At 49.0% G+C, this 27,625-nt stretch overlaps 2 protein-coding genes across 2 annotated transcripts; both read right to left on the reverse strand.

Moving 5' to 3' along the window:
• Nucleotides 1-939: 939 nt before the first annotated feature.
• Fancg (FA complementation group G) lies at nucleotides 940-10,310 on the reverse strand. The gene is given in 15 exon segments (XM_028883985.2): nucleotides 940-1,677; nucleotides 1,816-1,933; nucleotides 2,321-2,476; nucleotides 3,139-3,185; nucleotides 3,326-3,612; nucleotides 3,766-3,832; nucleotides 4,965-5,116; nucleotides 5,249-5,358; nucleotides 5,361-5,394; nucleotides 5,483-5,613; nucleotides 5,763-5,898; nucleotides 8,079-8,281; nucleotides 8,540-8,671; nucleotides 9,498-9,591; nucleotides 9,792-10,310. Coding segments are annotated over 15 exon segments (1,872 nt in total). The 5' UTR covers nucleotides 9,888-10,310; the 3' UTR covers nucleotides 940-1,568.
• A 4,277-nt stretch (nucleotides 10,311-14,587) lies between these two features.
• On the reverse strand, nucleotides 14,588-22,889 carry Pigo (phosphatidylinositol glycan anchor biosynthesis class O). The gene is given in 13 exon segments (XM_028883984.2): nucleotides 14,588-15,083; nucleotides 15,086-15,102; nucleotides 15,255-15,325; nucleotides 15,854-16,071; nucleotides 16,287-16,493; nucleotides 16,998-17,918; nucleotides 17,921-18,524; nucleotides 18,757-18,936; nucleotides 19,443-19,555; nucleotides 19,558-19,601; nucleotides 20,222-20,345; nucleotides 20,523-20,666; nucleotides 21,712-22,889. Coding segments are annotated over 13 exon segments (3,264 nt in total). The 5' UTR covers nucleotides 22,223-22,889; the 3' UTR covers nucleotides 14,588-14,973.
• Between the last annotated feature and the right edge of the window lie 4,736 nt (nucleotides 22,890-27,625).

The following is a 27,625-nucleotide window of genomic DNA, read 5'->3' on the forward strand; positions in this document are numbered from 1 at the left end:
TGGTGGTGTTTACACTAGATCCCAGTACACCACAGGCTTTAAAAGCAGGAGGGTTGAGAGTTTGAAGCCAGCTGGTGCTGCATAGCTAGACTAGGTCTACCAAAAAACACTAGCTCTAGCCACCCTTTCTCTGGACCCTAGTTCTGAATCAGCAGCTCCCCAGCTCTTAATCCACGCTGTTGACATTGTGCTCTCCTAACAAATCCCTCAGGTTTTACAATTTCTCGGGGTTCGGGAGTACATACTCCCTCCTACAGTGTATTAAATATTATCTGGGGAGGAAGAGCACTCGGGTTCAAAGAGATCAAGGACATTTGCAGAACACAGAGCAAATTCAGCAGTGCCTAAGAGCAAGAAAATCAACCACAGGCTCTGACTTAGGTCCTTGGGCCCCAAAGACAATTAATTGGCTCTCATTGTAGTCCACAGACTGTTAGCTCCGAGTGGCATCCTGATTCAGTTCACCCTTCACCTCCTACTCACACAGACTGATCTGAGACATTTGTTTCTAGATATGGAGCTACTCTGAGAAACATCTCTTCCATTTTTGTTTTGATTTTTTTGAGACAGCCCTGGCTGTCCTGGAACTCACTCTGTAGAACAGGCTGGCCTCAGATTCCACCTGCCCCCGGCCTCCCGAGTGCTGGGATTAGAGTGGCATACCACTTCTTAAGTATCATGTACCTACCCACTCTTCCCTAAGAGGCCTGTCAAGGTCATTCTTCAAACCAACTTCACTCACGTGGGCTTTCAGGTAACAAAGCCAGAGAGATGGCTCAGTGGTGAAGAGAGTGTAACTGCTCTTCCAGAGGACCCAGCTTGGATTCCCAGCACCCATGCCAGGTGGTCACAACCTGCTGTAACTATAACTCTGAGGGACCCAACGCCTCTGGCCTCCAAGGGCACCCACACACATATGGATGGCACACACACACATGATTTAAAATAAGTAATTAAAATTTTTAATAATTTAAAGGACTCTATCACTGCTTCCTCAGAAGGATTAACATAGCCTTTTCCTCATGCTCATACCTCGGGCTCTTAAGACAGATAGTGGGGGTTGGGCGAGGGGTAGGGAGGGGCTGGGGGCTTCTATGTGAGGAACTGGAGTTCAGTCCCCAGAATCCAACCTTCCAAAAACAAAGTGGGAGGGAAGAGGGGACCTGGGAGGCAGGGAAGGTAGACGAAAGTTGGATGTTGGGAAGACAGCATCTTAAATAACCAACACCCAACTAGTCTGCCATGACTCTTCCCATTCAACCACGTATAATAAGCAGATAATAGGTAAATACAAGATTTTACTCAACACACATACCAAAAAAAAGGAAGAAAGAAAAGAAACAGGAAACAAGTGTCATGACTGAAGTCAATGATTTGTTCTGGAACCGTTCTGGAACTAGACTGGCACAAGGAGACAAGCTCACAAGACCAGCAAGCTCAGCAGTGGAGGAGTGACTTAGGAACAATCAGCTCCAGCCATATCATCCAAAGAGGATGAGGGAGGAAAAAACCCTCCCCATGGAGATGGTCCACAGGGGCCCCAGCTCAAGCTCCTGGAAACAAGGAAGCTACAGGTCATGAGACTCCAGCAGAGATGTTCCAAACTCCTCAAGGAGAGCTTCACAGTTAGGGGGATGGATCCAGCTCAAACAGGTTTCTAAATACAGTGGAAGAGACCTGAAAAGCAAGAATGGCGGTGCCTAAGTGCAGAGAGACATGGGTTTGACATCCTTCCTTCCTTCCTTCCGTTCCTCAGCACCTCCACTACAGCATCCTAACTCCTCCCCAGCCCAAGCCAGGAAGACTTGGCCTTACCAGGTAGCTTCTTCCCGTGGTGCTCGAGTTTGGGCCTCCCGCCAGAAAGCAGTGGCCTCATTCTTCCGTTTCAATCTTTTCAGAGTCTGAAGTAGGTAAAAGGAGCCATCTCTATTGCCTATAGCCCCCCGGAAAACACAAAGACTTAGAACCTGATATAGCCTTAGACCTAGAGAGAAGCAGCATCTTGTCTACACAACACACGAAACCAAAACTAAAGTATTCATAACCATACTCTCCCACTGCCTGCCCAGTACAAAATGTTCAACTGACCCTGTTCCTACAAACCCATCCCTACATAGTCCAGATCTTTGTGTCTGAGGACAACAGAGAGACCAGGGAATTCTTAGGAGCCTTGCATACTTGTATATGCACACATGGTTACCTTCTGGGTAATACAGTGTAACCCTATCCAGTCTTCCTATCTGGGCGGGCGTACCATTCTTACATGTCTGTCAAGTACCACTCCTCCTATACAAGGCCAACGTCATGCAAATGTACTTACCTGGGCATATCTGCACACTAAGGAGGAAGTCACTTAAGGCTTTGGTATCCTGGCCACTGGCTGCCCATTCTAGCCCACGACTAAGCAGAGCAGCTACTTGAAGCTGTTTCAGTACCACATCAGGCCTACACTTCTGCTCACAGCTGGAGCCTGCACCTAGAGACCACCACCAAAGTCAACAAGTATCTTCCCGTCATCCCAGACACACACACACCAAACCTCCAAGTCCCCATTCTCCTATCTTCCCCAACTTTTTTTTTGAGACAAGGTCTCACCACATAGTCCTGGCTGATTCAGAACTTATGTAAATCAGGATGGCCCCAAACTCAAGAGATCTACCTGCTGGGAGTGCTAGGATTAAAGGTATGTGCTACCATGCCCAGCATGTCCCCCTAAGTCTCCCAGTCTGGTGGACTGGAGTACAATGGGAAGGGAACCACACACCACTTTCAGGAGTTAAGAAAAACTGATATCTAAATTAGAATCAGGTACAGTTCAAACATCTATATTGTCAACACTTGGGAGGTAGAGGCAGGAGGAACAGGAGTCCAAGGGCATCCTTGACTAAAATAGCAAACTTGAGGCAAGCCTAGTCGATATGAGAACCTGTTTTATAAAAGAAGAGAAAGGAAAAAAGAAAACTTAAAAAAAATTAGCCGGGCGGTGGTGGTACACGCCTTTAATCCCAGCACTTGGGAGGCAGAGACAAACGGATCTCTATGAGTTCAAGGCCAGCCTGGTCTACAGAGTGAGATCCAGGACAGGAACCAAAATGACAGAGAGAAACCCTGTCTTGAGGAAAAAAAAAATTAAATCACCTTGTTCTTTGTCCTCAGGCAGGACCCGAAAGAGCAGCTCAAGGCACCTGAAGTGGGATATAAATGGCAGGAATAAAGAGCCGACCTCAGAAATTAAGGTAACTACTAAGAATAAAGTCCACCAACCAAGATCCCGATCAGAAAGCCATCCTTGCACCCTCCCCCGACTCTGTCTTCCCCGACTCACTGGCTAAACTCACTAAGTGCCTCTTTTTGAGCCTTTAGTTGTGACCAGGCCTGGCCCTGAAGCAGGTGGGTAGCAGAGACCCAGAGTGGGCAGTATGGCAGTCCTTCGGTTCTCTTTCTGGCATTTTCCCACAAGGACATCTTGGGAAGCAGACATGAAGTTCGGCTGAGCAGCTCCCCGCATACAGTCAAAGCGTCTGGGGCTCGGCCTGCCTGGATCAGCGCTGCCGCCGCCTCCAGACACAACTCTGGTACACAAGGCCCCGGAGAGCAGGTGGGCGGGGAGACCTGGGGGAGGGGCATGAAGCGCATGAGCCATCACTCCTGAGCTCTTCACCAGTACCATGCAGAGAGAACCGATCCCTTAGGGAGACCAATGAAGTGCGGGGAGAGGGGTCCCAACCCACCCACCTAACCGCAAAGAACCTAAAACACACCTACCCTCGGCTCTGAGGCACCCAGTAACACGGCCAGCAGGTCCAAGTAATGCTCCGCAGCGTCTCCTGCCCTGGAGAGTCAGTCAGCCCGTGAGTTTCACCCAGGACCCTGGCCCCCCATAAAGGTTCCAGTGAGAATACTCTCTTGGCTAAAGAGGGATGCCTTCGGCCCTGAGGTGTAAGGGGGGGTGGGGGGGACGACGCTTGGAAGCTCCAACCCTGGCTCAGTATAGATCCATTCCATTTCAGGATGGATGGGGTAGGCCACGTCAGCATTTCAAACAGAAGACGTTACCGTCTGGATGGGGACTTCTCGGTTAAAGGTCTGCTTTAAGGCAGGAAGCTATGTCTTGCCCATGCTTTAGTACAGGAATAAGCAATCTCACAAGAGAAGCATGGGGTCTGGGGAACATGGTTCAGTGGATAAGTGCTTGCTATGCAAATAAGACGAGTTAGAGATCCGGGACTCTTGTAAAAACCCACACAGCAATACACTTCTTTTTTGGTTTCTCTTTGTAGCACCAGCTGTCCTGGAACTCACTCTGTAGACCAGGCTGGCCTGGAACTCAGAGATCCACCTGCCTCTGCCTCCTGAGTGCTGGGATTAAGGGCGTGCACCACCACCACCACCACCACCACCACCACCACCAGGCTACAAAATACATTTTTAACCACAGCACTGGGGGTGAAGAGGAGCAGAGACAGGCAAATCACAAGGCTTCACTGGCCAGCCAGTCTAGCCAGAACTAGCGAGCTCCAGGTTCACTGAGAGAACCTGTCTCAAGAAATATAGTAGAGAGCTGGGCGGTGGTGGCGCACGCCTTTAATCACAGCACTGGGAGGCAGAGCCAGGCGGATCTCTGTGAGTTCGAGGCCAGCCTGGTCTACAGAGTGAGATCTATGACAGGCACCAAAACTACACAGAGAAACCCTGTCTCAAAAAAAAAAAAAAAAAAAAAAAAAAAAAAAGAAAAGAAAGAAAGAAAGATAGTAGATAACAACATAGGAAGACATCTAATGTCAATCTCTAGCTTTTACATACCCCAGAACAGCCAAGTGGAAGCTCTCCCTGACCCTGCACGCACAGGTATACCACACATACCAAAAATAAAATCTGAGAGAGAGAGAGAGAGAGAGAATCGCATGCCCAGCAAAAGCATCAGAAGTGGGAAGGGGGGCTGAGGTGAGCAGTGGGGAGCTCACCTCCCTGTCTGCAGACATCGGCTTGCTAGCAGGTGCTTGGCCTGGCTCTGTGTGCCACAGTGAAGAGGAGAGGCTGGGTCAGGTTGTGGAAGCAGCAATTCCACCTCAATGAGAAGTCTGAGCATTTCGGGACTATGAGTGGCACTCAAGGCCTAAAAAGAACAGGAAGAGTTTCTGTCTTTGAGAACCACACGTCTGCGTACTTCTGTCTTGATGAGTCACCCCAACACAGGCAGGCGCCTGAGCAGCCCTCTACAAGGTGTCTCCACCTGGAAGCTCCTCACCTCGACCAGCAGCTCCAGACTCTCCAGCTCGGCTGCTGTGTCTCCTAGCTGTCGATATATTCTGGAAGCCTCCAGAAGAGGAAGGGCACAGGTTGTTCCCACCTTCAGGCAGCAGTCAAGTACAACAGCGCTCTCTGTGGATTTCCCTACATGAATGGAAAGATACAAGCCTTAGCTACCCGGACAAAGCATGATGTCCATGGTTTCCCCCAATTCCTAAGGCTTTATCTTTACCATCTTACGGAGACAGGTCCCCAGCGCCGTGTAGACCTGGACTAACACAGATGGTGGACACAGGCCTGAGGCTGCTTCATGCAAGCTGTCCAGTGCACGGGGTAGGCTGCCTGTGATAAGCTCCTGGAGGCCTGGAGGCAATCACAGTGCAGGCTTAGAAAAGCTCATAAAGTAGGAAGCATGATGGGAAACAACAACTTAGAGGAACTCCACGGAAACACAGAGAGCAGAAGCCCAGAGGACCCTTTAGGGAAAGAAGGGATAGATCAGGTTGCTAGACCTTGGCGGCAGGCAAGTGCTGTCAAAAGGACATCCCGCAACCCCTGAGCATCCTGCAGAATCAATGGGGCATCTGACTTCTCAGCCGGAGGGCTCCAGGATTTTAGCAGCAGTAGCAGGTCCTCAGAGGTCTCAGTCTGGAGAGAGAAGGACAGTCAGAGGCTCTCATCTGCAAGCACCCCGTCTTCTCCTGTCAATCTGTCCCATCCAGTCTTTGAGCCCAAGCGTCCTTCTGATTACTGTTCCCCCATTATAAGAGAAAGATAGCTATGGGGCAATGATGCAGGCAAGTGGGAAAATCCTAGAAAGTTCCCTGTCACTCATATGCCCAGGTGGACATGGGACAAGGAATGTGTTTGGGTTACTATGACAGGATTGAGCCTGGGAGGTAGCTTTAGCACTCATAGAGCCTTATCCTGACTTGGATTTATTAAGCAATTTTTAAAACTGCCCCTGAGATGGCTCAGAGGTTAAGAGCACTGCTTGTTCTTCCAAAGGTCCTGAGTTCAATTCCCAGCAACCACATGGTGGCTCACAACCATCTGTAATGAGATCTGGTGCCCTCTTCTGGCTTGCAGGGATATGTGTAGACAGAACACTGTATACATAATAAATAAATAAATCTTTAAAAAAAAAAAAAACTGCCCCCAAGAAAATCCCCCAGTGAGGAGCTAACCAGAGCAAGGTCTCAAAAAAAACTGGTTTGGTTCTCTGTTTGTTTTTGCTCCTTTTGACAACCATCACAGCAGCCTTCCCAGCACAGGATGCTGTAGGCTGAGAACGGTGGTGCTGGCCTGCTGTCCGAGGGACTCAGACTCCAGGACAGGGGTTCTCAAGTTCCTAATGCTCTGACCCTGTAATACAGTTCCTCTTGCTGTGGACCCCCCAACCATACAATTATTTCATTGCTTCTTCATAACTGTCATTTTGCTACTGTGATAAATCATAATGTAAACATCTGTGTTTCTGATGGTCTTAGGTAACCCCTGCGAAACGGTCATTCGACCCTCAAAGGGGTCATGATCCACCCACAGGTTGAGAACCACTGCTCTAGAAGCTAAGGCAAAAAGGATCACAGGTTCAAGATCTTGAGCCCAGGCTATAGAGTAGCCTTGGCGCAAGTAAGTTCAAGGCTAGACTTGACAACTTATTAAGGTTCTACCCCCAATTAAAAAGTAATGAGGGTGCATGAGTGGCTGTTTGAAACCTGAGCTTATGCAGGGACACTGGCTCAGTCTGGGAGGAAGGGACTGACCGCTGGACTGAGTCTACCAGGTGATCGCAATCCTTGGGGGAGACTTGTCTGAGGAGGTGGAATGGGGGTAGGCTGGGGTAAGGAGAGGGGTGGGAGGGGGAGAATAGGCAACCTGGCTGATAGTAGAACTGAATGGTATTGTAAAATAAAATATATATATTACAAAAAAAAAAAAAAAAAGTAATGAGGGGCTGGAGGGATGGCTCATAGGTTAAGGGCACTGACTCTCTTCCAGAGGTCCTGAGTTCAGTTCCCAGCAACCACATGATGGCTCTCAGCCATCTATAATGGGATCTGGTGCCCTCTTCTGGCTTTGCAGGAAGGATATAGTGATATACATAATAAATAAATCTTAAAAAAAAAAAAAAGTAACGAGAGTTGAGAGCTGGGCGTGGTGGTTCACAGCTGTAAATCTCAGCATCGGAGAGGCTGAGGCAAGGAGGACTGCAATAAGTTTGCAGCCTGGGTACACAGTAAGACCCGACTCAAAAACAAAGTGGGAGACCTGTCATGGTGGTGCACTCCTCTAGTCCCAGCACTCAGAGGAGGCAGAGGCAGGTGGATCTTTGTGAGTTTGAAACCAGCCTGGTCTACATTGAGAGCTAAGACTACATAGTGAGACCCTGTCTCAAAAAAAAAGTGTGTGTGTGTGTGTGTGTGTGTGTGTGTGTGTGTGTGTGTGTGTGTGTTGGGGGGTGGGAGAGGTGGACTGCAGAGATGGCTTTTAATGGTTAAGAGCACCTGTTCTTACAGAGGACCCAAGTTTGGTTCCCAGCATCCACGTGGTGGCTCACAACTATCTGTAACTCCAGTTCCAGGGGATCCGACACCCTCTTCTGACCTCCAAGGGTACCAGGCATGAACATAGTACACATATATGCATGCAGGTCAAACACTCATACACACAGAGATAAATTTTCTTAACAAGTGGGCAGGAGGGGAGGCTGGAAAAAGTATCTCAGTGGTAGAGAGGCTGCCTAGCATGTCTGAAGCCCTAGGTAAATAGTGCAGCTACGGGGAAGAGCGGAGAGTAAGCACTGCCATCCTCATTTTCCTGGGTACCTGGCTGCCACTGAGGGCTTGCAAGAGCAAGGCCAGGTCCCCCGGGTGGTCAGTCCTCATCCAGAGGACAGCTTGAAGGCTGGCCAGGCAGTGTAAGGTAGGTAGCAGCTCCGGCAGAAGGGAGGAAGCAGAAAGGACAGAGTGCCACAGCTCCTGGAGTCCCTGCTGTGACTTTGGCTCCAGCTGATTCTGGGTCTCCATCACTGTAGAACACACACATACACATACATCCCTCATCTTCCCCACACCCTCTGGTTTTTCCTTTCTTAAAACTCCCAAAGATTACAATTATACACCTGGTCTGAAGAACATACAGAGGACGAGAAAAGGGCATCTGTCTCAGTGGAGATGACAGGTTTTGTGCCTCTTACCCCCCTACCCCATCCCCTACCCACACCCCACCCTCTCAAGCCTCGCCCCTAAATCCAGACTGGAACTGCCAGGGGCATGGGAGGCCTTACCTCTCTCTAGGCCTCTTTGAACATCCTTGATAAGGTCTTCAGCGAAACCCTGGGCCAGGCTAGCCCTCAGGATTATATAATTACAGGTGACAGTCAGCTCCAAGGGGAGAGCAGGAAGAGCAGCAGGGAGTCCTGGGGCGACAGATGCTGGTCTCACAGGCTAGCCTGAGAAATATAGCCCAAACGGTTTCCCAATCCAGAGATCAACCCCACTCCAGCCAAGATGCCTTCAATAAGGAATTCATCTTTTGTTCAGAAACTTGGAAAGAACAAGAAGTTCTTGAAATCTCCTGAAAAATCACTTCTTCAAATGTTGCAGTGTGTGTGTGTGTGTGTGTAAGGTGAGGGGGAATTCACCTATTGAAAGACTATTCCACCAGTCTCTTGGTGCTTTAAACAGTGCAGAGAAAAGATTAATAGAATCATTGCATCTAGGGTAAACATCAGAATGCATAGTTATTTTCCATAAGTACTTAGACTTTAAGAAATCATTGTGGAAAACAGTGATTGTTTTCTGTTATCTAGAGAGCTGTCTTTCTGAAGGAGCTTTACAGCCTTTGCATGACTTTGGTCACAATACGGTCCTGGCACACCTGGAGCATCTAGAATTATTGGGTACTGTACACAGTACACAATAAGAACTAAATGATGCTTTCCTTCAGAAGAACACGCAGATTAGATCAGGGGCTTTGGTATGAGGAACTTGTTTTACCCAAAAAGCATCTTTTGTGTAACAGTCAACAGATATGCCTCTTTGCACAGCTGTTCGAGGTTCAGTCCACCAGAGGCTGGACCTCCCTGCTGCAAAGAGCCTAAAATTTATCTTGGCTTTATCTTAAAAGTGACCTTCTTTCTTTGATCGTCCTCAGAATACAGAACACCCGACAAAACAGGACTCCTAAACCCTCGGAATAATCACCTCAATCCCGCTGCTGAGGAGAGGAAATCTCCGTCTTACCTTGCAAAGTGAGGAGGAGCTCCCTAAACCCTTCCAGTGTGTCTTGAGCCAACTGCTGTCGCCTCAAAGACGGACGAGAATCCCCAGTCAGCTGCTGCAATTAGGAGGGGGCCGCTGAGGATCAGTCCTTCTCCCTCGTGACCGAGACAAGGGTGGGACACATTTTCCAGTCATTTCTGGCTCTTTGGACAGAGATCAAGCTCTGCCCCTTCCCCCAGGCTTAGGGTGAAATCATTCCAAACCCGCTTCCTGGGATCTTGAGATTACAAGGCGAGGGTCCCAGAACCATCTTACCCTAGTCTGTCCAACGAGCCAGTCATTCTTTTCCCTCCACAGGTCCAGGCTACTAGAAGATGTTTGGGGGAGGGCTGGAAGGATCTGGCTGCACATGGTCGCCGAGGTTGAGCCCCGTTCCCCGAAGAGGTCTTCTGATGGGTGATGCTGGTCCCGCCGACGCCTTCACCCTAGCCGCGAGGTGGGTGCCCACTTGGGCGTCTCAGCCGGCGGGCTCTCGGTGGCCAGAAGCTCAACGCGCTCTTCCCGCCGCCGCCCGCCGCGGCTCTGGTTGGCCAGGCTGCAAAACTCTCGGCCACGGTTGGTTCTCTTCAAGAGTCGGTTCCCGCGGGAAACTGGAAAAGAGACCCGGACCAAGGAGGTGGGAAGACAGGCCAGCCACAGGCCAGGGACAGACTGCTGGCCTTCGCGGGGGCCAGTAGTGAGACTAAAGTTAGCGGGAGCGGGTGTTGGCACCAGAGTCTCTGGCTCCGCTCTGCCTTAAGAACCAACGGCAGCCCAGGTTTTCCCCTCCGTGGCAGGCTGGCCCGCGCGGTGCCTGCTGGGGGTTGTAGTACTGTGGAGAGCGCCCAAGAAAGGATTTCCCCACCCCCACCTCCACTCACTCCCCTATCCCCCTGCAAAAGGAAAATGTCTCCTAAAAGCTAGGGACAGGGGACTGACGCCCTTAGTAATCTTCCCATCCTTTCTTTTTGAGCAAAAAGCCAGGGGAATCGGACATCCCTACGTAGAAAGAAAGAAAGAAGAGAAAACTACTTGGCTCAGTGTATGTAAACATCAATTCAAAACAATTCACAGAAGAAATACAAAAGCCCCAAATATAAAGCTTAGAAAACAAGAAATCACCTTCATGGGTTTAACAAGTTTTGGTTTTGCTTCGTTATTGTTATTTTTGAAGATTTGTTTTTGTTTTTTTAATTATATGTGTGTCTGTGTGGGTAGGTAGGTGAGGTGGCCAGAGGTGTCCAATGCCTTGTACCTGAGTTTAAGGCCTGAGCCGCCTGGGAATGAACTCGAACACAAGCCTGCAAGAGCACAGTGTACTCTTAACCCGGGCCATCTGTCCAGCCCAGTGTTATATTTGAGAGAGTCTTGCTATGTAATCCTGGCTGGCCTGGTACTGGCTTTGCAACCACCAACTAGAGGTAGTCCTCCTGCCTCAGTCTCTCAAGTGCTGGGATTGCCAAAACCAAAAAAGCTGCCAGACTCAAAGTCCCACCTCACTACTTCCTGTGCATTTTTCTACCCATTTTCTGGGCTCCCTCTGTGGTCTCTATGGCTACTTCCTATCAACTAGTCGCTGGCTCTGCCTCTTGGCCCAAGGTTGATTTTATTTAATAAATGCAATATTTGGGTTCACAGTGTGATCAAATATCCTTCAACACTCTGCCTTATTCCTTTAGACCAGTGGTTTCTCAACCTGTGGGTTTTCACAGGGGTCACCATCATAAAACAGATATTTATTTATATTTTGACTCATAACAGTAGCAAAACTACAGTTATGAAGTAGCAAAGAAATAATTTTATGGGGAGGAGGGGAGTTCCCACAACATGAGGAACTATATTAAATGGTCGCAGCATTAGGAAGGTTGAGAACCACTCATCTGGATAGTTTCTGATCCAGAAATTGGCTGTTTGGCTAGACTGCCATGGTTAGGAGGAGAGGGCTTATTGGGCACAGAATTTCTTTGAGGGGATGAACTGTTCTGGAATTGATAGTTGTCGTCTTTGCTAATTATATACTTATGACCATTGAATGCTACACTTTTTTTTGGTCTTTTGAGAGTCGTCTCACTCTGTAGCCCTGGGTGGCCTACAACTTGCTCTGATGACCCAGTGGCCTTTATCGTGTGGCAGCCATCCTGTTTGCTGGGATTATATACTTTTTTAGACTTATTTATTTAATGTATTTATGTATCTTATGTACTGTCTGCCTGCCAGAAGAGGGCATTAGATCCCATTATAGAAATGGTTGTGAACTGCCATGTGGTCCCTGGGAAATGAACTTAGGACCTTTAGAAGAACAGTCAGAGAGATGGCTTAACCACTGAGCCATCTCTCCAGCCTGAAATTTTATTTTCTTGACATTTTAATTTTCCTGGAGGTTTTGTTCTACTTATTGATTTGGTCACAGGGACTGTACATGTGTGGAGGTCAGAGGACAACTTGTGAGAGTCAGTACCAGGGTTCAAACTCAGTCTTTACCTGTTAAACCACCTCTCCACCCCCCCCCACACACACACACCTTAAAAAAAATACATACTTCCAAATGGTGAATTTCGTAGTCATGATAGTACATATAGATGTCTATAATGCCAGCACTCAGGATGGTGAAGTAGGGGAATCAGGAGTTCCAGGCATTCGTGGGTTATATATATAATGAGACCTTATTTTTTTTTTTATAAAAAAAAAAAGTTAATTTTACTGTCTTAATTTGTTGGTTTGGTGACAGGGTCTCACCACATAGCCCTATTTGGCCTGAAACTCACCTTGTAGACCCAGGCTAGCCTGGAACTCAGAGAGACACTCTTGCCTCTGTCTCCTGGGTGCTAGGGTTAAAGGTGTGTGTCACACCTGGCTTTATATCAACCTTTAAAAAGAATGAATAAACATTATGCTGAGAGACTTTGGTCCCAAAAGATCATGTGTTAGAGGAGTTCATTCCTAGGAAATGACGAAATGCCCACAGGAGGCAGATATAGACAGAAAGCAGGTTAAGGAAGGGGGGTGTGGCAGCACATGGCTGCAGTTCCACTATCTAGGAGGAAGAGACAGAGACAGGAGGATCCAGAGTTCAAAGCCAGCTTTAGCTAGACAGGACCCTCCAGAAGCTGGACAAAGTGCAAGGTACAATTTTCTTCTGAGTTGGACTGATTGTAGAGATAATTGTGCAACTCTGTGAATACATAAAAAAAAAAAACACTGAATTTTATACTTCTAACAGACTTTCTCTTAAAGTTGTGATTCAACTTGGCTGGCCTGAACTCACCACATAGAGTAAGTGGTCTCAAACTTTTTGAGATCTTCCTGTTACTGTCTCCCAAATGCTGGAGTCACACATTTTCCAAGCCAAGTTTTGGTTTCTTATTTCTAATCCACCTTACAAGCTAGTTAGGGACTTCCCCTTTGCATTATCAAGCCTGTTTCTGTCACTGTAACCAAAGGTCAATTAAATTGCCTCAAGTAATATACATTTTTTCATCTGATCTAAACTAGGGTTTGATGGCCACTAACAATTTGAACACTCTTTGGCTGTCTACCACAGTGGTGAATGCTCTATCTCATGACGATTATTAACTTTTCTCCTACTCACTAAGGTCCTGATGTCCTGTTGATCCTTTTTAATTCAAGTTTTTATGTGTTTGTGCCTGAGTGTACATGTATGTACCATGAGCATGCAAGAGCCTATAGGAGTCAGAAGAGGGTGCTGGATCCCCTGGAGCTAGAGTTACAGGTGGTTGTGATCAGTCATGTGGATGCTGGGAACCAGACAGCGAGTGTTCTTGATGGCTGAGACATCTCTCCAGCTCCAGTTCTTGAGTTTTTCTTCTTTCTCAGACAGAGTCTCATGTAGTCCATACTGGCTTCCAATTAAGTATGTAGCTGAGGATATCCTTGACCTCTTGATTTTGCCTAGACTGTCCAAGTACTGGGACCTAGGGGTGTGCCACTGTCTTAGTTAGGGTTTTTATTGCTGTGAAGAGACACCATGACCACGGCAACTTTTTTTTTTTTTTTTTTGGTTTTTAGAGACAGGGTTTATCTGTGTAGCCCTGGCTGTCCTGGAACTCACTCTGTAGACCAGGCTGACCTCGAACTCACAGAGATCCGCCTGCCTCTGCCTCCCAAGTGCTGGGATTAAAGGCGTGCGCCACCACTGCCGGTGACAGCAACTCTTATAAAGAAAACATTTAATGCGGTGGCTCACAGTTTCAGAGGTTCAGTCCATTATCATCATGATGGGGAGCATGGCGGCGTGCAGGCAGACATGGTGCTGGAGCTGAGAGTGCTATATCGTGCAGACAACAGGAAGCCAACTGACTGTCACTGAGGGAAGCTTGAGCAAAAGAGACCTCAAAAGACTTCCTCCAACAAGGCCACACCTCCTAATAGAGCCACTCCCTTTAGGAGCCATTTTTTTTTTTTTCAAACCATGGCAGCCACTATACCTAGCTGTCCCAGTTTTAACATCTGTCCATCTGTCATACAACCGTCCATCTCCTCCTGACGAGAACACTTGAATGCAGTCCCAGTCCTTCTCTCCAGAGCCTCTTCTCAAGTCCACAAATGGACATTTTCAGGACAATCTCACACTTTAAACTTGACGTGTGAGTGGTGGGATAAGCAGAGGCACAGGATGGACATAAAAGAAAATCATTAGCCAGGCGTGGTGACACATACCTTTATTCTCAACACTGGCAGGCAGAGGCAGGTGGGTCTCTGTGAGTTCGAGGCCAGCCTAGTCTACATATTGAGTTCCAAGCCGGCTACATAGTGAGATTGTTTTTAAAAAAGAAAAAAAGAAGCATTACATTCATTCCATTTTGGCTCTAACTTGGGAATAATCAATAGACAAGTAGATGAGATAAAGGTAGCACAGGCTGAAAAACTAGAGAGAGGCTTCCACAGTTGTGACGGGGAAAGGGTACCAGAGGAAGGAACAGTGAGTGCTGTTTAAGGCTGCAAACAGGGAAGTCTGTGCTTCCCGATTCCTCGCTTGTCTTCTCTGCTATCAGTTACAGCACAGAATGACCCAAACCAAACAACCAAGGAGGACGGCAGGACCAATGAAGAAGTCAGAGAACCCAGACAGCTTCTTGCCAAGGACTTCTCAGGCCCAGCATGCCCCGCCTAAGATCACACATCTAATTGTACTTGGTGAGAAGAGAGACTGACTTGGCCAGCTCCTCCACATCTTAGATGCACACGTTTACATTGCTATTTTATTCCACTTTGGTGACCACCCCTGTAGTCCATCAGGTGCATCCAAAGAAGGAGCTAGGGCTCGGGCTCCACGGTGATTCTCAATTATAAAACGATGAAGTCCTGGTCGGCAGCCTCCGGTGACACGGTGGTAAGGTGTGTCTGAGTCTCTCTTGCAGAATATCCAGTACTAGTATAGGTCAGGCCAGATGATTCTCCAGCTCTCCCCATGGCCAGGTGCCAACATGCAGAGCCTGGGCTACCTCTGCTGAGCCAGAACCAGTCTTCGGAACCAGGAACTCACGGCACCATCCACTCGCATCACCAAAGCTATGCCCAGGAGAAGTCCCACGCTGCTCACAATAAACCTACGGCTTCAAAAATGAACCTGTGAAGAAAGACAGAGCATTTCAGGACATAGGGAAAAAGCCTAACGCCTTTCCCTAAAGAGGCCAAACCTTGTCGACCTGACCTAGGATAGCCATAGTTTCCTCAAAGTCTCTCCCTCCATATCACTTCTTCTCAAGCAAACCCACTTACTTTGGGGCAAACACCTTCCAGACCATGAGATGCCTTCGGAGGATGGACGCGGCCAAGGCACAGGCTAGAATCTAAGGGAAGAGAGGCGGGCAGTTACTTTGGAGGAAGCAAGGCAGAGGAGGAAAGCGAGGAGGAAAGCAGTACATACTACTGGAAGACACCCTGGGTTGGGAGTTAGGAAACCCAATTCTTGTCCTGGTCCACCACTGACTCATGTGAACTTGGGGAAGTCACTATCCATCTGTAATGCTGACATTCACGCTTTGCCTTCCATCAGAGGGAGACATCAGCAACCCATCTCTGCCTCTGATGGAAAAGAATCCTAGCCAATAGCCACAGCGTTTCCAGTGTGTCTGAAATGCAGGGCCCAGATCTACACAGCAGAGAAGAAAGGATCCAGGACTGGAATAAGAAAACCTAGCCCAGGTCTCAAATCTTCCACTGGAGGTCTGAATTTGAGCAATCACTTCACTTATATGACCTCCATCAAGGATCTTTCCCAAGGTATCTGAAACTAAGAAAAAGTGTAACAAAAGTATAATAAAAAAAAAAAAATGAGGGAAAGGTCATCAGCTCTACCATGTCTCCCCTGCACCCACCTGAACTCCAAGGACAAAGAGGTACTTGAGGCCCAGCTGCAACAGGGCTGCATTGAAGTGATGCGGAGCATCTCGGAGGCGCATCTCCATCAGTGGCTCCTCTTTCTCCTCCTCAGGCCTGACTCTGGCCTCAGCTTCACTCCCTGGAAGCTGCTGCCTCTTCCTTGGCCCTTGACTCTCACATAGGAAGGGCCAGAGCAGGAGCAGGGGGCAACCTACTGCCTCCGGAAGGACAGGGCTGGCATCAAGGGAGGACCCTGGGACCAGTCCAGCCCGGCCCCCAACCACCCCAGTTGGCTCAGGCTGCAAAGAGCTTAGGGCCGAGGGATTGCTAAGAGCCAACAAAACCGCATCTTCCCTTCCAGATCCAAAGTTTTCCTTTCTTTCCACAAAGCTGGATCAACAGAAGTTAGGGGGTAAAGCCAAGAGGTACCTGCAAAGAGGATGTGGGAGGCAAAGGTGTTAGCTCCCACTAGCAAAGCAGGTAGCCAAGTAGAAGAGCCATGACCTTCTGGGAATCCCACGAAGGCTGCCTGCCAGTGGATGGCTGAAAAGACAGGCTGGTGGCCAGTGGAGTAGAAGGTCTGGGTGGCCAAAAGGGCCCACGCTGAGACTGCCTGCCAGAGCACAGTAAAAGGACCTAGAAGAAAAGACATACTTCTTTACAATGACATCTCCTTCCCCAACCTACAGCCTTCTCTTCGGGGACCATCCGCTCCTAGTACTTGAGCAAATTTTTGCACACAGCCGTATGCGGCCCCAACCTTCTTTACAGTCAATACTGCTATTCTGATTGCCTCGCTGCTGCAAGTTATAACACGAGACCACAGTGTTCAGTTTTTCTTTCTTTCTCACAAAGAGCTCACTATGCCATAATCTATTCATACTGTAGCACTTCTGTAACTGAAAAATCAGGGAATGTGCTCACGGGGAGACAGTGTTCCTCTAAGAAGTGAATCCTGAAGTCCCTATCTCTCATCTCCAAGGGCTGGGGCGGAGGGCGGGGGAGGGGACTAATACGGGGATGGCAGATAAGGGAGGAAGTCAGGAAGACCTTCCCAACTGCAGGGACAAGAGACTGTAGTGTCAAGTGAGAAACACCGGCCTCAAGACAAGATGCACCGGGGCTGAGGTCCGTGTTTACCAGCGGCAGTGACTGAGGTCCCAGCAGCAAGCAGATGCAGGAGAAGGAAGCTCTGTAGGAACAGGAGCAGGAACACGAGGCTGACTCGCTCGACGTGCAACAGTAGAAGCGGGAAGGCCAAGAGGATGAGGGCCGTGACCATGGCGGCTGAGTAGACACTTCCCAACTGATACGCAGCCACAGTCACAGGACCCTGAGCTCTGGTCCTCTCTAGCCGGCCCTGGAACTCTTCCTGCATGTGGCGGTAGATTTGGGGGACCACATAATCGAGGTCAGCCTGAGAGGTGGGGGGACCTGAGAAGGGAGTGAGGATAGCCCTGGTCCTTGAAGCCCCGGCCCCAGCCTGTACCAGCACCGTCACGGGTCTCCAGAGCAGCAGCGCGAGCCCCGAGGCAGCCAGCCCCGCCACGGCCCGGGGCAGCACAGCTGACGCCCCGGCAACCAGGGCCCGGAGACGTGGAGGCGCGTCATCTGCCCCCGATGCCAATGCCCAGTAGGCGGCCGTGCCCAGCGCCATGAGAGGCAACCCCCAGCGCACGAAGAGCACGGAAGGCTCGGGACTCTTGAGATTACCGTAGCGGCGAAGCCACAGGCGCACAACCACCAACAGAGCCACCAGTGCCCCCACACAAGCTCCGTACCACAAATTCTTGGCCCGACCGCCCACCACAGATGCCAGAGGCCCCAGCCAGGGGGAGGAGTGGCAAGCAGGCGTCTCTTCCGGGCAGCGGTGAAAAAGCCCGGCTAGCCTTGTACATAGAAGCAAGCCCATTGCAAGCCTCAGGGCGTAGGTGCCACTGTGCCGCGGGGGGCCTGTTGGGGCCGAAGAGGCCGGGCGGGAGAGCGTAAGCAGTTTAGGTGGGAGCAGCTGGCCCTCCCAGTGAAGATGGGCAACCAGGAACAGGATGAGAGAGCCCAAAGGAAGGGAGCGGCCCTGGCCTCGGCAACAACAAAACTATCGGAGAAGAAGGTGGCCACGCGGAGGAGCAGGAGTAACAGGACGGGTGTAGGGACAGGAAGCAGGGGCACCAGGGGCCTGTGGGACCCCCAGCTAACCCAAACTTTCCACAGAAAAGGGAGGAGAGAACCTGCGGCGGCTACAGCTCCTAGAACCACCGAATCCACCTTTGACCCGGTAGTTACCGAGAGTCCAGCACATAGTATGGCCCCAGTGAGGCCCCAGGCTACAGGGATTAGCAGCAGCGGGCGGAAGAGAAAGCCTGGGGATACTGCCAGCTGGGATGCAAGCAGGCAGAGAAAGCAGGCGGCGGCCAAGAGAGCGGCACCTCCTGCCATTCGGACCAGAGAGAAGCGGGCCCAAGACTGGATGCACAGGGCGCGAGCTCCCCTCAGGAACTGCTGCAACTCGGCAGTCAAGGTCTTCAGGGACGCCTCGGCCTCCTGGGGCTGCTGCAGGAGCCGCTGGTAGCTAGCAGAGGCCTTGGAGAAGAGCTTCTGCAGCTGATGAAGCTCTGGAACCTGCAGATCCTGAGTAGCAGCTGAGTAAGTGTGAAGAAATCGGAACACCTGGCAGGAAAGGTCAGACAAACAGAAACAGGTCAGCGGGAGAAACCGGGGCAGAGTAAGGACAGATGTTATACAAAGAGATACCTGGACACTAGGGCTCAAATTCTGTCCCGGATGGGAGAAGGGAGGATAATGGAAGAAGGGCATGGCCATGCTCTGGCAGGGAAGTGAAGATTGTCCAATGGGGTGGTCCTTGTGCTTAGTCACACCCAGGCCTCGTCCTGTTGCCTACCTGCTGGGCATTGATGTGCAGAGCTGAGGCCTGGGCTAGAGCAGAGGCGTGAGGATGGGAGTCACTGCCACCTGAGAATAGCTCAGCCATCACTTCCCCGGTGTTCCCAAATGGGATGGGCAGGCCTAGCAGCAGGGCCAGTGTGGGCACAAGGCTGACTTGAGGAATAACCTCTGGCTCCTAGAAGGAAGGGAAGAACAGTTACCAGTGTATTCACCAGGCCTAGGTAAGAATGGGGGGAGGGAGTATCCGGAGAGATGGTGCAGTGGGTGAGAGCATTTGCTGTATAAACATGAGGACCTGAGTTTGGATCACAGAATCCATGACCACGCATGCCTGTCACCTAGTGCCATGGTGAGCAGAGACAGGATTTCTGGCCACCAGGATAGTTCCAAGTTCAGTGAGAGACCCTCTTTCAGTAGGATAAGGTGGAGAGTCATAGAGAAGAACTCTCAATGTCCTCTGGCGCCCTTGCACACTTAAGTGTGCATACCAGCACACACAGTGCACATATACCACATATATCCACCACACACACACACACACACACCACACACACACACACACGACACACACACAACACACACACACACACACACACGCACGCACACGCACACACACGCACGCACGCACTAAGTGAGAGCGGAGCCAGATCACGTCCGGAAGAGGTCCGACCCAGGCCTCACCTCTGGAGGGGCACTAGGGAAGAGGGCTGTGCGGCTGTACAGGAACAGTGCAGCGGAGACCTCCAGCTCACTGTCCCCTCCATGGTCCCCATTCACGGTCATCCCATGGTCCCAGCTACCACCAGCAGTGTGTCATTCTCCAGACGTTCCAGGAGTTCCCTGAGGGCCAACAAATGTGTCAGAGGGGAGAGAGGGAGAGAGAGAGAGAGAGAGAGAGAGAGGAGAGAGAGAGAGAGGGAGAGGAGGGAGAGAGAGAGAGAGAGAGAGAGAGAGAGAGAGATTCTTCTCAGAGGCCCATTCACCCCCACCACTGACTTCCATTAACAGGGCCCAAACCTCTGTCAAAAAGATACCTCTTCAGTCATAGCCCTGCAGCCCAGAGCTACACACCAAGTTATTCAAAATGGATGGTGCCCCCAGGTTTTGGGGAAAAGGCCCGTATAAAATAATTCAGAGCCAGGGCATGGTAGTGCACGCCTTTAATCCCAGCACTTAGAAGCAGCCAGACGCAGGTGGATCTCATTGAGTTCGAGTCCAGCCTGATCTGGTTTATATTGCAAGTTCCAGGTCAGCCAGAGCTACATAGCTACATAATGAAACACTTTCAAAATACATACATACATACATACATACATACATATATACATATGTACGTACGTATGTAGATTTCATCCAGAAAAGAGGCTCCAAATAAGGGTTTTTTTGTTTTCTCATAGAATCCTATGTCCTGAGATTCTCAAACATAAACTCATTTCCCCCAGCCAGTACCCCACACTCACTGGATCACCTGGTCCATCTGGCTAAGTTTCTTGGCCATTTCAGGGTGGTGAGGCCCATGCTTGTGGCCACAATGATCCACACCCAGGAAGTGGGCAATCAGCACGTCCCATGAGCCACTGTCCACTGTGGAGGGGAGAACACTGAGCACAGGGCAGCAGAGCCTACTCCTCACCCCAAGCCAGGCCTTGACATTCCTCTATGCCCAGGGACCCAACCACAGACTCTGCCACCCCCACAATCTGTAGACACCCTCCCCGACTCCCAGGGTGGGCAGGCACGACGTGTTTTCCCCGTGCTCACTGGTAGGGTAGAGATGTTCCAGGATGCCATTGTCCACTGTGTGGAGGTCTCTGACATTGAAGGACGAGAAGAAGAAAGCTTGGGAAAAAGCTCCGGGGAAAAGGTCTTTCCAGGTATCATCTCCCATGAAAACTATACGCCTACCTGTAGAGACATGAGGGGAATCAGAGCAAATCTTGTTCAGGTGAGAACCAGAGCAGGGGATATTATGACAGAAGTCTCTAAAAAAAAACCAACAAAGAGAAGGTGAGACATCTCTGTGGGTCAAAATGCTTATCTCCAAGCCTGACAACTTGATTTCAATACTCAGAACCCACATAGTGGAAAAGGAGAAAATCAACTTCTAAAGTAGTACTCTTTTTTTTCCATTTTGTTTTGTTTTTCAAGACGGGGTTTCTCTATGTAGCTTTGCGCCTTTCCTGGAACTCACTCTGTAGACCAGGCTGGCCTTGAACTCACAGAGATCCACCTGCCTCTGCCTCCCGAGTGCTGGGATTAAAGGCGTGCGCTACCACCGCCTGGCTGCTAAAGTTGTACTCTTAATTCCACACGTGTACCATGGCATGTGTGTGTGTGTGTTGTGTGTGTGTGTGTGTGTGTGTGTACATATCCAATAGGAATCTCAACCACACATCTCCAAGAATAGGAATTCATTCAGCATCACCTAAAATTTCCCATCAAGCTTTCTCTGATAACCACATTCCCTCTAGAACTATCACTTCCATTCCTACAAAATGACCCGTTACTCCTTGATCACTTAGGGTATCTGCTGACAGTTCTCACTATATATATCAGGCTAATCTGGAACTCAGAGATCCTCTTGCCTCTGCCTCCTGAGTGCTGGGATTAAAGGCGTGCACCATGCTCTCTGCCCTTGGCCTACTTTTTTTCATATGCAGTCAGTGAACACAACTTGGATACTTAGACTCTTTTCTCCACACTTGCAAGCCAAGACACCTGTCTTCATTTCTTCCTTAATTGGAGCTCCCAAGAGTAAAACATTTTGTGCACATTAGAAGCTTCATCAAGGCCAAAAATCTCTTGAGCTTTCCACAAGCAAGGTCCCATCTATTTCTACTCCCCAGTTTCCCTACACCATAGTCAAACACAGAGCTGGGTACCCTACATCCTGGCCCCGTAACTTCTGAAAGTCCAGGTTCGCCTGGCTTCCAAAGGAGTCCATACTGACCTGCATTGGTGAGCTGCTTAATGAGATTATCTTCCACTATAGCATGGCTGGCAAAGTTACTGCCAGCATCAATAAAGGTAGGCAGTGAGCCAGTGGTGAGAGCCTTGAGACGCTGCATGGTGGTCGTGGGGGGATCCACCTGAGATCGGTATAGCCGGGCGTGGTGGGGTTGAATCTCTAGGATCCTCTGCAAAGAGCCTAATTTTCCCAGAAAAGGCACGGAGGCAGGAGGTTCCCCGGGTACATGTGAGCGCTGGGGCTGGGCAAAGTCAAATCGCAGAGCATCTATCAGCACCAACACAAGCCTGGAGAACCGAGAAGGCATCCAGCAGGCTCCAGGCTTTCCTTGGCTCCCCCCTGGCAGGGAACCAGGGCCTGGGAGCTCTTGGCAGCTGCTTTGGTTGGTGAGCTCCAAACGCGTGAGAAGGAAGCCACTGGTGAAGAGTGCAATGCCGGCGTAGAAAAGAAAACAGACCCAGGCTAAGAAGAGGAGCACGGGGACCTTCTGCATCCTGGTAGAGAAGAGGAAAAATTTCGTTGCGGTGCAAAAAAAAAAGATTGGACATTTTGGGCCTCAAAACAATGCCCAATAACAACCACTTACTGCTATAAAAACTTCAGGATGTAAACAACTCATAGCCAGCTGTTTCTACAAGTTATACCATCTGAGGGAGAGATGCTGAAACTCTGGATCTCAACCTGGAGCCCACGCTACACCTACTGATTCAGGCTCTGGATGTGAGCACAGCAACCTGTGCATATATATACAAGCATGCTGTCAAACCACAGTCTAGAAGGATGACTATTCCAAATGGTAGGTAGAGTGTTCTCTGTCAGTTCAATGACTATCTCAACATTCCTAGGGTGACACTAGGTAAGAGCCACACGGAAAATCGGAGAGAGTAAACGGCGCCGCCTGGCGGGGACCGAGGAGACGAGGGGGAGGAGTCACGCTCCGCTTCCGGACGACCAGGATCAACAGAAAACCAGAGGAACGGCGTCCCCAGGAACCCCGTAGAGATCCCATTGAGCTAAGGTGGGATCCAGGAGTCCCGGCGGCTCTGTCTCCTCCGGTGGGAACCCGGCCAACACGTGGGCATGCTCCCTCCGGTGCTGGGCACCCCGGCAGCAAGCTGAGGCACCTGTGCTAGGGGTGACGGTAATAGAGGGAGACCTTGGCTCACCTGGATCCGCGCCCGGAAGTGCGGCGGCGGTGCCTGCAGCCTGACACCACAGAGGTGTGCACGTCTGACAGAGCGCCCTACCAGGAGATTCGTCGCCACCTGCCGGCACCAGGGTGGAAGTTCGACAAGGAACGCAGAGCTGGCAAGTTTGCTGGGAGGAACTCATAAATGGAGGCAAGGCACTGATCTAAGAGTTGGGAGGACAACCGGGTGTGTACATACACATGGAAGAAAAAAGTTCAGGGATCACTGTTTTTTTAAGGGAGGACGACCAGGTGTGTACATACACATGAAAGAAAAAAAGTTCAGGGATCACTGTTTTTTTTTAAAATATGCATTTATGTGTATGTGTGTTTTGTGTACCTGAGTGTATTTGTGTAGCAAATGCATTTAGTGCTGCAATTGCTCTTAACCACTAAGCCATCTTTCCAGATTCACTGTTCTTTTTTTTTTTTTTTTTTTTTTTTTGGTTTTTTCGAGACAGGGTTTCTCTGTGTAGCTTTGCGCCTTTCCTGGGACTCACTTGGTAGCCCAGGCTGGCCTCGAACTCACAGAGATCCGCCTGCCTCTGCCTCCCAAGTGCTGGGATTAAAGGCGTGCGCCATCACGCCCGGCTTTCACTGTTCATTTTTTGACACGAGGCCTATTATGTAGCTCTAGCTGTCCTGAAACTTGCTATGTAGCCCAGTCCGGCCTCAAACTCACAGAGATCCACCTGCCTCTGCCTCCTGAGTGCTGGGATAAAAGGCGTGGGCCACCACACCTGGCCTTCACTGTCCGTTTTTTGTTAGCACTAAAAGCATGGCTTCTGGAGTCAAAGTTGACTAGAGCCTTTGCTCTGTCAGCAGTTCGTCACTGGGCATGGTCATCCGTAAAATAACACTGGGGAGATGGCTCGGTAATTAAAGTGCTTGCCACATAATCATAAAGACTACAGTTTGAACTCCCAGAAACCCACTTAAAGGCTGGGTGAGCATGTGGCCCAGTAATCCAGTCCCAGCAGGGTATTGCCAGATTGTGGCTAGCTAGACTATTCATATTGTCAAGCTCTGAGTTTGATGACCAGATCCTACTTCAATGAGTAAGGTGGGAAAAAGATGGGAGGATTATTCCTGGCATATCACACACACACACACACACACACACACACACACACACACACACGGATACATACACATGAGACATGGAAAAGGAAAAAACTTTTTTTCTCCTCTGTGTTTAGCTGATTCCAGTTGACAGTATTCATCAATGCTCTCAAAACTGTTAGCTGAATCTTAAATATACATTAATAGGGGCTGGAAAGATGGCTCACTGGTTAAGACCATTTGTTTTTGCAGAGGACCTGGGTTCAATTTCCAGCACCCACATGAAGGCTCAAAACCATACACAACTCCAGTTCCAAGAGACCCAAAGCCCTCTTCTGATCCTCAAAGGCTCCAGGCACATGTATGGTACTATACATACATGTGAGGAAAAACATTCACCACATAACAAAATTTAATTAATAAAAATTAAGTGATGCAATTTAAAGATGAACAGTGGGCCTCTAGACGGTTCCCTAAAAAGGATACACATAGCCAATAAACACATGGGAAGATTCTCAACATCATTAGTTATCTGGGAGGTGCTAGAATTAGCACTTTAAATGTGGATGTAGCTCAGCAGTACAGTACTTGACTGACATCTCTGGGTTCAATCCCTAGCACACCAAAGAAAACAGCAGCTGGAATGGTAGCTCACGCTTACAATCCCAGGACTAAGGATTGCCACAAGCTCAAGGCCAGCCGGTGCCTACACAGAGACCCACACAAGGAGGAAGAAAGATGATTGCAAGTGTTAGCGAGGATGTGCAGACGCAGGAACTTCCACACAGGTGGGGACTGGAAGATGGCACAGCAGGGCTGGAAAGCAGCTCCTCAAAAGGTTTAGCTGCTCTGTTGCCCAGAAATTCCACGCCTGCATGCTGGGGGTGTCTTTCTGTATGCTGTGATGTGTTGCTCTGATTGGCCGTAGCCAGGCAGGAAGTATAGCATAGGCAGGATAAGCAGAGAGGAGGATTCTGGGAAGTGGAAGGCTGAGTCAGGAGACACTGCCAGCTGCTGCCATGAGAAGTAAGATGTAAAGTACCAGTAAACCACAAGCCATGTGGCAACTTATAGATTAATAGAAATGGGTTAATTTAAGATATAAGAACTAGATAGCAAGAATCCTGCCACGGCCATACAGTTTATAAGTAATGTAAGTCTCTGTGTGTTTACTTGGATCTGAGCGGCTGCAGGAGCCGGGTGGACACAGGAAAACTTCAGCTACACCTACATAGATACCCAGGTGTGATGCATAATGTTAACTGTCAACTTGACAGACTCTAAAATCACCTGGGAGATGGGCTTCAGGACATGCCTACTGTAGGGCTTATCTTGGTTATGTTAGTTGAGGTGGGAAGAAGACATGTTCACTGTGGATGGCACCATTCCTTAGGCAGGAGACCTGAGCTGAGTGATGGCAAGCATTGTTCTCTTCTGATTACAGATGTGGCCAGCTGCTTCAAGTTCTTCTAAGAGTTTATTTTTAGTTATTTAGTGTGTTTGTGTGTGAGTATGTGCATGTGAGTGCAGGAGCATTATGAAGGTTGCAGTGTTGGGTTCTCATGGAGCTGGAGTTATATAAGGTTGCAGTTTCCCGGTTGACGCTGGGAAATGAACTCGGGTCTTCTCCAAGAGCAGTACATGCTCTTCTCTCTCTCTCTCTCTCTCTCTCTCTCTCTCTCTCTCTCTCTCTCTCTCTCTCTCTCATTTAATTTTATGTGCATTGGTGTGAGGGTGTCAGATCCCCTGGAACTGGAGTTACAGACAGTTGTGAGCTGCCATGTGGGTGCTGGGAATTGAACCTGGGTCCTTTGGAAGAGCAGCCAGTCTCTTAGCCACTGAGTCAGCTCTCCAGTTCTTACTGCTGTGACTTCCCTGCCATGATGGACTGAAACTTGAAACTGTTTGCTAGATAAACCTTCTCCTTTAGATTTTTTGCCAGAACATTTTATCACAGTAACAAAAAGAGAAACTAACACACCAAGATAAATTAAAACGTGTCTTTAAAAATGCTTATCTAGGGCTAGAGAGATGGCTCAACAGTTAAGAGCACAGGCTGTTCTTCCAGAGGTCCTGAGTTCAATTCCCAGCACCCACATGGTGGCTCACAACCATCTGTAATGAGATCTGATGCCTTCTTCTGGCCTGCAGATATACATGCAGGCAGAGCATTGTATATAAATAAATTTTAAAAAATATATCTAAATAAAAATCTATATGTGCCAGATGGCGGTGGGGAACACCCTTAATACCAGCACTAGGGAGGCTGAGGCAGGTGGCTTTCTGAGTTTGAGGCCAGGCTGGTCTACAGAGTGAGTTCCAGGACAGCCAGGGCTACACAGAGAAACTGTCTCCAAAAACCAAAAATCCAAACAAAACCTATATGTAAACATCCAAAGTAGCATCTGGAATTACCAAAAGATAAAAACTCAAATTTCTATTAGTGAATGGATAAACAAAACCTAGTGTTTGCATGCAATAGTGTGCGTAGGGAGAGGGAAAATGTTCTAAATTTGTGCTTACACATAGTCTGTAAATATGTTAAAATTTACTGGATTTATTATTATTATATATTTTATTTTTATTTTTATTTGTTTTTTGAGACAGGGTTTCTGTGTAGCTTTGGAGCCTGTCCTGGAACTCATTTTGTAGACCAGGCTGGCCTCGAACTCACAGAGATCCACCTGTCTTTGCCTCCGGAGTACTGGGATTAAAGGTGGGATTTATTATTTAAATTACATTTAAAATGAGAAAGTTAAGCTGGGCAGTGGTGGCACACGCCTTTAAGCCCAGCACTCGGGAGGCAGAGCCAGGCAGATCTCTGTGAGTTTGAGGCCAACCTGGTCTACAGAGGAAGTTCCTGGGACAGCTGGGGCTACACAGAGAAACCCTGTCTCAAAAACAAACAAATAAAATGAGAAAGTTGGGTGATGGAGGTGCAGCTCCGTTGACAGAGTGCTTGCCTAGCCTGTATAAACCCTGGTTAGATCTCCAGCACTCCACAGAACCCGGCATAGCTGCATACATCTGCAGTATTAGCCCTGAGAGATAGAAGCAGGAGGAACAGACGTTCAAGGTCATCCTAGCTAATTTGGGGCCAGCCTGGGATACATAAAACACTTTCTCAAAACCACTAAGTAGCTAACTAACTAAAAACCTAGCCTACGTAAAATGGGTAAGTTGGCTGAGGATGGCAGCACATACCTCTATTAGCACTTGGAAGGTGAAAGCAGGTATACCACAAGTACAAGACTAGCCTGGGCTACAGACAGCCTATCTCCAGAAACAATGAAATAGGTCATTTGTATAGTATGGGAGTTGGATCTCTGTAAGAAAACCACTCGACTTTGTTTTGGTTCCTTAGTAAACACGGGGCACCTGTCTACACGAGTCCCACAAATGTACGTAGCTCTTCCTTCCCCTTAAACACACCGAGTTGCTTGTCCTTGCTTCTGTTAACTATCCCGGCCACAGCGGTTCCTCTGCTCTCGTGTTTCTAAGCCAGATGTGCCCTGCCTCTCAGCATCTACAAATTCCTGACACCTTCATTTCCAGATCACCAAACGATCACCTCCCTTCATACCCAAGCTCTGCTATAATTTTCATCGAAGTTTCCTGCAACTCAAGCTAACTTATGTTAGCTCT

The sequence above is a fragment of the Peromyscus leucopus genome, chromosome 2 (genome assembly GCF_004664715.2).
Source record: "Peromyscus leucopus breed LL Stock chromosome 2, UCI_PerLeu_2.1, whole genome shotgun sequence".
Taxonomy (NCBI): Eukaryota; Metazoa; Chordata; class Mammalia; order Rodentia; family Cricetidae; genus Peromyscus; species Peromyscus leucopus.